Here is a 13,038-nt window from a genome sequence, read left to right as displayed (position 1 = left end):
GCTCTAGTTACTATCAACTTTTATTGCTTTACTTTGATCGATAAATCGCGCGATATTATGACTCACGACCTTAAGCACACAAAAGTCCACTATCGTGCGTGTAGATTTATGTATTCTTCTAAATAAACAAAAAAGCAATTAGACCGTGATTGCAACGTATTGATTAACATTTTTATGTTTCTTATTTTATTTACGATTGCAGTCAAAATATCAGATGCAACCTAACCTAACACCCATGTTATTCAATATACGCATAAACCATGTAAATAAATAATCTTTATTTTTTCTGACGCAATAGAAATATGATATGGTGAACCGTAGGATTTTTAAAACAACAAATCATGTTTTTATTTGGTTCATGGAGTCATATAACTTTTATTAAAAATTGTGAAATGTGAAAAGTTACCAAGATTGTACTCAAGCTAAACTAAATAAATAATTTCAAACGTTACTGCTTGTAATAAAATGCAAAGAAATATTGCTTGTAGTTTCAAATTATCTATTCTCTCGAAAATCAATATTGAATCAATTAATTGTGCAAACAAAATTTACTTCAAGCAAAATTTATACCTCGCATTAATTTAAATTATAATTATACAAACTAAAAAAATACTCCATATATATTATTTACAGATTTTAATAATAATTATCGAACCATATATTACAATTAATAATAATTTTATAAAATTATAATGTACGATTTCTGAAACACACACACAATCTATGTAAAATAAATAATATAAATATTTTGTATATCTTCTGTGTACCTTCTTATTTATAAACATTAACTAGTACAACTGATATATACCGCAATTTATTAAAGATGCTTATATTTTTAAGTCAAGGATATATACATACTAGAATTTAAATAAAGTTTAAGAAATGATAAAACTTAATGTAATAGTAATAGTAGAAAAATGTAAAATTAAAGTCAATCGCAATTGGACTTGCTGCATCAGACTTGCTTGATAAGGAAAGAAGTTTCGTTAAGGCCACGTAATCCGACGGCGCGTAATGCATGTATCTGGGCATGACTTAATAATGCGTGTAAAACAGCTGGGTGTCGGTGCACGGCGCTCCCGTCTGTCTATAGCATCGCCGGCCGCGGAAGAAATTCGATTTGATGGGTGCTTGGACAGTTCGGAAAGCGGAGAGCACGAGGGGTAGAAACGGCACGGCGGCTAGTTGGTGGTGGTACTTGTGATATCACGTAAACGCCCTGGTCACGCTGGACGGAAGGGGGCAAGCGGCGGTGGTTTTCAGGGGTTGCGGGTCGGCGAGGCATCGGGGATATCGACCGAAGTTTAGAATCGGCTTAGAACGGGGCATTCGGTCGTCTGGCTCTATCTAGGCTAACCGCGCGAATGCGCCGCATCACATATCCAGAATGGAAATTTGAATCGGAAATATTTTATCCAGCGGGGGTGAGAGGCGCGAATGGCCGCGGGGAATAAGAATAGTGAAAAAAGGGAGGAAGAGAGAGCGAAAGAGAAGGTCGCAGAGAGCCACCGGCTGAAGTGTAGCCGTGGAAGAAAGTAACGGCTGGAGATGAGGCAAAGGCGAAGCCGAGGACTCCCCAAATGGCGCAAATGGTCGAGAGTAGGAAGCGGCAGAAGCTAGAGAGAGATTACTGCTGTGGAAGCAGGGAAGACGTAGGGGAGAGGACCGTAGAGAGGGCTAGAGGGAGAACGAGATACGTATCCTCCCTTCGTCTCGCACTATGTACGTACACTCGAAGAGCTTTTCGAACAGTAAACTTTTTCGGGGAGCTCCTCGCGTCGAGAAAATTTTTAGGTTCTGTCCATCCTCTTCGTGCCGTCCGCATACCATCGTCACGATATCGCGCCAACGATGCAACCGATGACGTGTGTCATACCGTATATATATATTTCTTTTGCACGAGCGCCATTGTAAATATCAGTCCAAACAGTGATTCAACCTTCGCTTTTGCCATGTTACGTGAATTTCGATAAAAATATTTCGCTTTGTTTTTCATACGATCGCGTAATGGATGTGCATGGATAGCCAGCTTGAGTATCGCAATAGGATCTGTTTTGTTAGAACGTTTACAGAGCTCGCACGAATATATAGTTCCCGCTCGGAAATCTGTATACATATCTATCGGTGACGTTCCCCTCTCGCCAAAGGCGATCCCATCCCTTCGCCCAGAAGGGAATCTAACGTCGCGATGGAAAATGTCCCGGATCGCCCGGGGCGGTTGCGCTCGGAGGGAAAATCCAAATCCGGGGAATCAAGAGTGCAGTCGATCGAATAAAATTTCAAAACGTATATTAAGTTGACCTGGATCGAGGGCCACGCTAACGGGATATCGCGGCTGAATCAACAATAAGTCGCGGATAATATTGACGCCAACATACCTGTTGGTTTTATCCGCGGTTTTGCGTGTGAATGCGACCCTATCCTTCCGTCTCGCGTGAATGCCATCGTGGTTCTTACGACGCCTCGCAATTGTTGTTATAGACGTTGCGAGAGACAATAAAGGAGCTTTCGCAGAGGAACTGCACGGCGCATCGCGTATTTTCATTCGCTCCTCAATAAAATTCCTTAGAAGCATTCCGTAATACGTAAATACACATCAACTTCTTCTTATCTTACATAATTTTCACGATTATTACTTATTGTGGAATTTACGTTAATTAAATGAATTTTATGCAATTTATCAATTAGCTACTTCGTTTTTACATTCTGTACTATACTGCAAATTTTTTTGTATATTTTAATATATAACATTGCGATGCAAGTTTCGCAAAAGTTAACTGTAACTGCATTTATATGCATTTATATGCATACATTCAATAAGACGATTACAAAATAAAATGAACGTATATATATATATATATATATATATATATATATATATGTATGTATATACAAAAATATCTTGTATTTCCATTTAAATGTCTTTTGCAAAATAAACAGTTTCTTTGATTGTAAAAATTGAATTAATGAATAAAATAATAACAAAAATCGAATAAAATTATGTAAAATTCAATGTAAAAGTGCTAGATAAAGCTACTATAAAAAAAAATATTTCGCTATAAAACTGAAAAGCAACAATAATTAAAAAAGAAGGAATATAAGATAAACACAAAATTTAATAAATTAATATTAAAATTTATGCATAACTTTCTTATGTTTAATAATTAATAATTTTTTCTATTTTTAGTATATATAAAGTTCGCCTTTAGAATTTGCCGTAGAAAATGTTGATTTTTCTTGTCTTTTTCAGGAAGCAGAAAGTGCCATCGGTAACATGAATGGCCAATGGCTTGGTGGCAGAAGTATTCGGACAAATTGGGCCACTCGCAAACCTCCCGCACCTAAATCCGAAGGTAAGTACCTTCGTATTCCCATGACCGAGCGTTTTATTGCATACAAAAGTGTAGCATAATGCATGATTACTATCGTGATAAATGGTTTCCTTGGTATAGAGCAGATGAAAATATTCAATTGTCGTTACAAACGAACGCAAGCGCAAATCAAAGTGTATTACACATATTACGCAATCTTTCATCTAAAACAAGTAGGTTTCACGGTAGGTTTCTTATTTTACCGTCTCATTTTCCGAAATTTTGCAGTAGAGTTGCAGTTGTTACAGTAGAGTGAAAAATACAGTATATCGAGATCCATAATCATTATAAACACATATTATCAATGAACAAGATGCAGAAATTGCGAGAACGACTACGAGAATTTCAAACGCCCTTCTCAAAAAAAGAAAATATACTAAGTATAAGATTTTGATGGCAAAAGCTGGAAGTAATTTTGACAAGCCTAGCGGATAGAATATCGTAACGATGCAATTTCGAAAAAGAAAATGAAAGGGTCGATACATATTTTCAAGTACTCCGTCAAAGCGTTATATTTACGTCCACGGCATGCCCCGTCATGAATACCAAACCGGCGCTGCTAAATTAAATATCGCGTTCGTTGGTCGCGAATGCGGAAATTTCGCCGACGCAACCGGAATTCGATTAGGTCGGCGAAATTCTACCGCGCACAAATGGATGCGCACGGTCGCGTTATTCTGTGGAGTTCGAAAGGTCCGCCTCTTGTGCAACACTCGGTGAGTCGTTCGCACAGAAAGCTTTCACTATGCCATTCAGGAAAGCTCGAAACGGCTTTACCACGAGCGGTTACTCTGCAAAGCGGGCTCTACAAAGGCAACGCTAGATGTTCGAGTGTTTGTTAATCGATACCTTGAGATGGACTCAAGAGCCTTTTTTCAATGGACCGAAGGCGGAGGAAGGAAGAACTTCTACTCGCGTCGGACTATCATGTTCCCAGAGTACTGAGATTGATTTCAAAGCCCGGCAAGCGACAGTATGGACTCTGAAAATTTCCCGTAACACGATGGGGATCAACAAATATTTTCTTCTCTCTCTTTTCGAAAATGCGTTGCCTAGCAGTAAGTCGTAAATCGCAGTTCACAGACAGTATCAAATTCAGATGACCAAGTATCATTTTAACAAAAGAGAATTCAAACTACTAGTGAATATATATAATTTATATAAAATATTTTCTGAAATATAACAAAGAAGAATATATTTAAACTCTCTGAAAAATTGGAATATATATTATATATTTTATTATATATATAATAATAATAAATCGATAAATTTTATTAATAAATAATTGTAATAAATTTTAATCAAATATCACGGATAAAACATTTGAATAGCAAAAAGAAATGAACTGTCTTTGCTTATGCAGCATCATTGCGGCCAATGAATGAGTTGAAACGTTCCCTTTCGCGATAGTAATTACTTGTATAATTAGGATGGTTTGAAACAACGGCAAGATGAAAGCCTTGGCTCTCTTAGTAGGGATAGTAAGAATCCAATTGAAGTTATGAACTAAACGCATAATGAGCTTGGAGGTAGCACACTCCGAGACCCCAAGTAAGTATTATTATATTATCATAAGCGGCTCTTCGTCGCGCAGAGTCGAGGACTCCATCGTCCATCCTTGAGAATCACCCCCGACCCCTCGGCTAACTAATTTCATTCCGCAAGTCTTTAATTAGTATTCGTCGCGAGGCGTCCAAACTTTTTCACTAGACGAGGGCTTGCAAACTCGACCTACCCGGATTGTTCACCCGTATTTGCATAGGCCAAATTCGCAGAAAGTACTTTCTTGCTGGCCACCTTTACGCGGTTAATATTCCTCGACGAACGTACCCTAAATTTCTCATAAGCGAAAATAATGATCTTGAAGAAATCCACCTTGTTCGTCTTTTTCCTCGCCGTAAACATCCAACGTTCGTAACAATTCCTGCGATCAAAAACGCGATCACGTGTGGAAAAGTAATTTTAATTTCTAACTTTTACTCTCTTTTCTAACTTTATGACCGAATCTATATATCTGAGGTTTCTATATAAAATCTTGCATCGCGTTCAGATTGCTCTGCATTTTATTAACGCTATTTCTTAATCAATACACGTCAATATAATTTAAAAATTTGTGATAAAGGCAAATTTCTAATTAAGTTAATCTATGCTTTTTCTAGTTAAAAACTAGTGTATAATGCAAAAGAATATCTCCCAATTACCTTATTATGTGAATAATTTAAATTCTATTTTCGATTAAAGCAACAAAATTGTGCACATATGTAGAAAAACGTACTCGTATTTGAAATCGCTCAAACATTTTCATATATTTATAAGAAAATTACACAAACGCGAGTAAATATTATGCAATAAAAATATTTGATTTGATACATTTTCCGAACTCAGCGCTTCATTATTTTACAACAATTAACATCTATAATTTTAATGATTATTTAAAATAATATTTCAGTTTCCATTTAACAAATTAGATTTCAAATTTAATTAGCAAGTAATCTCTATAAATAAAATTTAAATACTTTTTAATTATATTAAATTACTTTCTTTTTAATTTGTTTTACGATCATAAGATATTTAAGAATCTTTCGACGCACATGTTTCTTAAAAATATTACAATAAAATAATTATCTATTTAAAACTTTCTATTTTCTTAAAAGTATGTGTTTAAAACTCTTCATTTTAATTATTCTTTAATTATTTTTAATCAAAACTTATAATTTTTTGATGACTAATTTATCGAGTAAAGAAAGTACTATGTTAAATACAATATCCCTCCTTAAAAATTTATAAAATCTTGATCTTACGAGTTCTAACAAAAATCTCGTTTCAAGTGAACGACTTGGCATGCTTCAGGCAAATTCTTGCATTGTATCGATAGCCAATCGTGTTGAACTGAGTACGTGTACTCAGGTATATTCGCGATATCGATTTACACACTCCAAAGTCACTATTTCGCATAATATCGTCTATCTGCGCCGTAGCATTGAATAGTAACTTCTTGCAACTGCTTTACAAAAGTTAACAACACATAAAGTATAACTCTTGCAATGCATAACCAATTCTGTGAATAACAAAATATTTGTAAATCTTAAAATTAAGTAAAAGATAGATAAATTTGTCGTGTTTTAAAATTCTAAAGTAAAATCATATTCTCTCTAGCGGCATGAAAAATATTCCATGAATATTTTTTGGAATAATTATGAAGTAGTCTGAATAATATTTTTAAAACAGAAATCACACAATGGGCGTTTTTCAGCAAGTGACACAGTGTATCACTTCATCCTTGTTGATTGCCGAATGTAAACAAGGATGAAATGAATCACTCTGTTACACTGTATTCTCCGTGTCGCTTGATGAAAAATACTCAATGTCGCGTTACATTAATAACATTTTTTATTTTATCTAAAAGAATAACTGTCTTTTTAATTTTTGATTAACAAATTGCTATAATTATAAATATTATTATATTAAAATATTTTTATATGAACATTTCAAATTTTGATATGTATCTCTTCTCAAACTATAAAAGTATTATTTCTCCTTTGTATTGTAAATTATGCTCTTCTTTATATACCGCGAGGACTATAATCGTATAAAAAAACATTAATGTAAAAATTATACGATAAAACAACATTTAATTAAACTCCCCCTTTTTGTCCATTATATTTTATAACGAATATCAAGCGATGCATATGTAATTTATCGTAAATACAATTCATCGTCATGCATACCGGAATATGTGTGTGGAACAAACAACAATACTGTGAACTCGCTCACCTGCGATAAATATGATATCAAAGAAGCTTAGACAGATAAATAAGTTAAGAACGGGGGGTAAAAGAAAAACAACGCCGCGGAAATATCGAGAGGTATGAAGCTCGAACTATAACGCAGACGCATGAAACGCACATTCAAAGAAAACAGAAGTCCCGAGTTCAAGTTTATCGGCTAGCGTTTTACTCGGTTGAATTACACGGTGGAGTTTATATGGCCACGTACTTTTCTACGCTTCACTTCAGTATCTTTCCAACAACATCTCAGTTAGTTATGCCAACTCTCATCTGCAAATCCAAAACGCACCATAACCATCGTGCCAAAGCTGATCTGCATGCCCGGACGAATATACTCGGAATGACGTTATGGCGACTGTGTATCAAAGCTTGGATTATGTATACTTGGACAAACATCGACAAGACAGCCAGCTATCACGCGAATAAACAAACGAAATCGACACAATTCATTTTGCATCGCGCGCAAACATGGTTCGCGATACGTTAGGAAGAGGAATGCTTGAATTTCTGTCATGTTTACCTTGTAAATAAGAAGCAAAGTGGAAAAATGTAGTATAGATAATATCAATTCTTGGTTATAACATAGGGAAAAGAAAAAATGAAAAGAAAGTTAGGGAACAGTTGGGTCGTGCCAGCATTTAATTTGACTGAGTCCCAAAGTTACCCGGCAACTGGGCCAATATTTTATAGTCGTGGCAATTAGATAATTTTGCGGTCAGGCAAAAATATGATTGCTGGCGTGTGAAAGGACAAACTTGGGCGCGGGTTAATGTCGAAAGTTTGTATCGCCGTCGACGTCGGATCGTACGTAGTCAAGCCTTGCCGAAGGCACCAAACGAAAACGATAACGGATATATATTATTTCGGCGACATGATATATCACAATAAACGTGATATTTTTGTGTCCGAATCGAGTGAATATATTTTATGTTTTCATAACTTTATTTCCACATAAAATCTTCGCGCTCCAATAACAGAAAATTGTCATTTATTTTCGTCATCAAAACATATGTTTCAAATTCACTTTTCTTATTTGAAAAAATAACATATTTATCATATTGCAAAAATATTTATTTTATAAAGGTACGCATTGCGACATGTCCTAGAAAAAAAATACAGATAATTACAAAGTGAGACATATATGGAAGAATTACATTGGAATTTCGTGCATCGATGCAAAATTCTCGTATTTCATAAAATATAGTTGCATCGTATATCACAGTACATTTTATTAGTGGAGTCTCAGTAAATAAGAGCCGAACATGAAATGTATATTAATGTGCGTAGCCATTTTGTATGATTACTACCTGTCCCCATTATTAAATAACGCAAAATGCACGCACCGCGCATAAAGTTTCCGTAAGCTAAATGCACGGCTTTATACATTTCAATAATGTACATTAGAGGTCACGTTTTGCATTGCAACATAATATAAGTAATAACAGAGAAATAAAATAAAACGTGCTTCATTTTTGACCAGGCATATAATGTGTATATATACATAATAAATATATATGTAGGTATGTGTCTATATGTATCATAGAATAATTCAATTCATGTTAAAGAATTTTTTTATATTTATTAAATGTACGCGGAAAAAAAGAATGTTGTTATCGAATGAAATAAACATCTAAATTAATAGAAGATAATGCTATATGAATGCTAAATAAATTCGATAGATATTACAAATGCAATTTCCAATATAACTGCTAATTCGAAATATATATAATGTCATTATAATATGTCTGACACTACCATTTATAATCACATTTGTGCTTGTGCACATTTGTAAACGCTTCAATTTTACACCGATATTTGAATGTATACCATGTAATAGAGGATGCGAATAGAGATATGAAATGAGACGGAATTCTCTAATAATCCAAGTATCCTTTCACCGCGATCAGATTTTACAAATGTTCCCCATTGACGCTTAAAATTTTGTATATATAAGAGAAAGACCGAAATGCATTCTCTCGTTTAAATGAGATACTTAATATTACACAGCCAAATTATAGAATGAAATAGAGATTCGCGTAATTATTATGCGCATCGATATATTTCGCATTAAGCCGCGTAAATATCCATCTAATATTCATATCTCGTTATTCCGAACATTGTCAAAGCGATAGCGCAGAATCGTCGATGCCACAGAAAAAAAGGACATTCTTGTTTTGAAAATATATTTAGTTTTAACATGGAAATCTTGAAATGAGATTATATTAAATAATATTATTAAAGAAAAATATAATTGCTCGAATAATTGCTTACTTGAGTGAAGCCATTTTATATAGTTCAATCAAGGAAAATATATTCTTATGATTTAAGATTTAATTTTCTTGAATGGAAAAGAAACAATGTTAGATAGAAAAATAACATTTTTAAATCATTTTTAAATTTTTAAATTATAATTTTCTTAAAGTAGAATTAAACAATTATATATTCTTGAGATGACAATTACAATATTAAAATAAGACTATAATATTGAAATTTAAAATTATTAAATTGTTGCGTATTATACGAAACAAATGAACGCGTTAGTTTAAGTATATAAATTTTGATTTGACACTTCTTTTTTTTCTGTGTGCGTCACGTACGTTCGAAAATTACGAGCAACGTGTCGTACCGAACGGCAATCTTAACACATCAGAAGGCTAGTCCGTCAGGAGCGACGTGCGGGCATCGAATAAGCAGCGCGATCCGTTTGCATGAGTTAAATGTCGAGGAGTCGTGTTGTGTGGAAACACACGGCACGCTTACCGACGCTCAAGTGCGCAAGTATGCTCCGTGTTAGATGGGGAGATCGCGATGCATTCTCCGACATCGCGATGCAGCAACGTGCGGCGTATGCGTGCCGTCGGTCGATGCTATGGATTGTCTACTTGCAGGTGGTCGTCCCACAGTTAAAGCGGCCAAGAGAGTCGGGAAGTCGGCCGGCCCCTTTAAATTCACCCTTCATCTATATCGCCGTACGCGGCCTTAAGCGGGGGCGAGGGTGCTTCTTATCGCACGGCGGACCTTAACGCGTTGCCGCTCGTCGGGCTTCTATTACGTGGCTGTTGTCGGTGCTTTTCTCACGATCGAGGGGAGCTGAGAGTTTAGACGGAAATCTCCAACAACTCGTCGAGTCCTCGTAGAAGTGCTCGACTGTGCTCCGTATTAAATTACACGGTGATCTTAAACTCACTCGGCTTAGAGTGGGACAGGCTGTCGGATGGGTGAGTACGTGTGGCTTTTGGTTACAGACACGGAAAAATCTTGTCTCTCGGACATGTTGTGCGCGTCCCAAGATTGAAAATGATAAAAAAAAAAGAAATCTATTATAAAGAAGATTGCTTCAACGCAATATGCCTTTATTTCGTGCAGCGCGTCGTAACATCTAAGGGAAGACAAAAAAACGGACGATTCCCTTTAATTGCCAAATACGAGGCAATGTCCCCTGCGGCGAATCTTTTTATCAATTATCGGAGAATGGGAAACGAGCGCACGTCCTGACAGCGTATGCCATCGACTGATATCCCATTGGTTAACTCTTTGTCAAACTGTCACGGTTTGATGAAGCTACGCGAAATCAAAGACCAATTTGATTTCAATTAAAGGTGTCCCGCTTTCGTGATTTTCTCCGCAATCTATCCTATCCGCGCGATCCATCCCATATGATTTACAACTGCAAGAGCCAGCCATTGCTGGCATGTGCACGTTAAAATCGTTAACTACCGATAATTACTTTTATAGCTCAAGGGTCGAGTCAAATACTCTTCTCTTTCCTCCCTTGGGCGGTACGCCCTGTTAAGTATACATCGCTGTATACATTTAAACATATGTACACGCAACACTACAGAAACCTGATAAAACGTCAACAGACGAAACTACCAACAAGCGTCCGATACGTTATGTACGATCTCTCCCGCCCATCCTACTCTCTCTCCTCTTGTATATCCTTTCCTCGTGTATTTTCCGACCATCCATCCTCGCTTTAGGCTGTAGAGAGTAGAGGTTTCTGCTTGTTGCATCGACGGCCAGCCGGTCGGTTGTTCCGACGAGAGTTTTTGATTGGCTGCCCGTATCACAACAGCCCGCGGCTAAGCGTACATCGAAGCAGCATGAATAGTAAATTGGTTGGAATTGCCGCGGAACGGGAAGTTTATATCCCTTAGGAAACGACGAGCCACAGGACGCGTGTACTCGGCGTTTCAAAGCATTATCGCACTCTTTGCGATCAAGCGCTACGCGCGCAATACGGACGCATCCTTCCTGTACGTGGAGAGTGCAATCGGCTTTGATATCAAGCCGGTAACGTGATTAGTAACATGTCGTTCGGGATTATCCATCAAACTTCAGATAACGTAATTTGTAGAGTCTGAAGACACCTTGACATAACCATAACGTAATGGAAACGGATCTTGTTTCATCGTATTTCATGAGTATGGGCAATGCCTAATAATAACTAAACATAGATTGGCAAATTTGCTCGAATGCGATAATTATCATAATTGAATTGAAAGATTTAATGCCATAATATGCTAAATCAGAGTAAATTTTATAGACGAAAAACAAATGCTGTTGATTGAAAATAAAATTTTATATTCCTCTTCTCTTTTGCAATCTTCAAACTTTATATATCAAGATTTTCATAAAAATTAAGATATTATTACAGTTTATATTTTAAAAAAACAGGATTTTGTTGCATGTTAAAAACTTTGATTTAAGATGATCATGCTTCTATCATGCTTGAATTTATAGATAAAAATTGATAATTGGATAAAAAAATGAATTAGTAATCGTAAATATGAAATTTGTTCAACCTTAAGATTTAGTCAGTATTGTGTGTGTCCTAAGTTTTTTATTATTTTAGATTAATAAGACTAATGTTTTATAATTAATTTATAAATTGTTACACATTTTGAGTATATGATTATAAATTGTTCAACTAATCAGAGCATATTCATGATGTATCCCCATTATCATATATGAGCTGCATTGATATACATATATTTCAAATATAGTGTGTGTCTTGCGACGGATATAGCATATCACATAAATATAATGTATTATTATATAATATTTTAATGTTCAACATCGATCGATCATCATTGCGATTAAAGTTACGAATGCAGCATCTATTCTCTGATTTAAACTATAGATTGATTTAAACTATAATTTAAATTATAGATGCAATATTATAAACGATTTTCTCAAAATTATTATTAACAGAATTCAAATCATGAGGGAAAAATAATTAATTAATTTTACAAGCAAGAATATAACAATTCTTGGCCTATTTCTCTTTGGCGAGATTATTATATATACTAAATCGATTTTTTGATATTGCTCGCACGATTTAACTAATCGGAGGACAAAGATGCCCACAACGCTTGCGAGCCTCTTGAACAGATGAGCAGCAATTTCTTTCTGCCCCAGTATCTTCCAGGGTCACTCTGACTTCCTGACTCGATAATGCGGTGAGATGTGAAACTTTTGGACAGAATACGAAATCCGCGCGTGATGCGAATTAAGAGCGCAGTCGTTCGCAGTACGATGTAAAGTCACTAAAGAAAAATACGATATTCTATAAAAATTAGTCCACAAGATAGACAGCCCAACCACTTGCACCGTATACTTTCGTACTACAAATTGAGGGAAATTGGAAGCTTTGTTATTTACAATTGATCTTGGGCGAGGTTGAGACCCTTAGCGTTGGTTTAAAGCTTCAACCTCTTTTCGCATTTCCTTCTTTCCCTTTTTTCGCTTTGCTATTTCAAAAAAGAAAAAAAGGTTTGAAACATAGAAAAACGTAAGCAGAAAGTACCTAATATTTATTATCACTGATAATAAATGTTCTAATTGAATTTAATTATATATATTAATACGTTTGTTTT

General features: G+C 35.5%; 1 protein-coding gene across 9 annotated transcripts in view; it reads left to right on the top strand.

Annotated features, from left to right (window-relative positions):
* LOC105250434 (nucleolysin TIAR) overlaps window positions 1-13,038 on the top strand; it is a 403,479-nt gene that overhangs the window by 361,306 nt on the left and 29,135 nt on the right. For all 9 annotated transcript variants that reach the window (XM_025407453.1, XM_011256527.3, XM_011256528.3 and 6 more), the window contains one exon: window positions 3,251-3,353. In XM_025407453.1, the coding sequence (XP_025263238.1) occupies window positions 3,251-3,353 (103 nt within the window). The remainder of the gene's footprint in view (window positions 1-3,250; window positions 3,354-13,038) is intronic.

The sequence above is a fragment of the Camponotus floridanus genome, unplaced genomic scaffold (assembly GCF_003227725.1).
Source record: "Camponotus floridanus strain SB8 unplaced genomic scaffold, Cflo_v7.5 scaffold1, whole genome shotgun sequence".
Lineage (NCBI taxonomy): Eukaryota > Metazoa > Arthropoda > Insecta > Hymenoptera > Formicidae > Camponotus > Camponotus floridanus.
The sequence above is the reverse complement of the archived record's forward strand: the minus strand, read 5'-3'. Positions and strand labels throughout refer to the sequence as shown.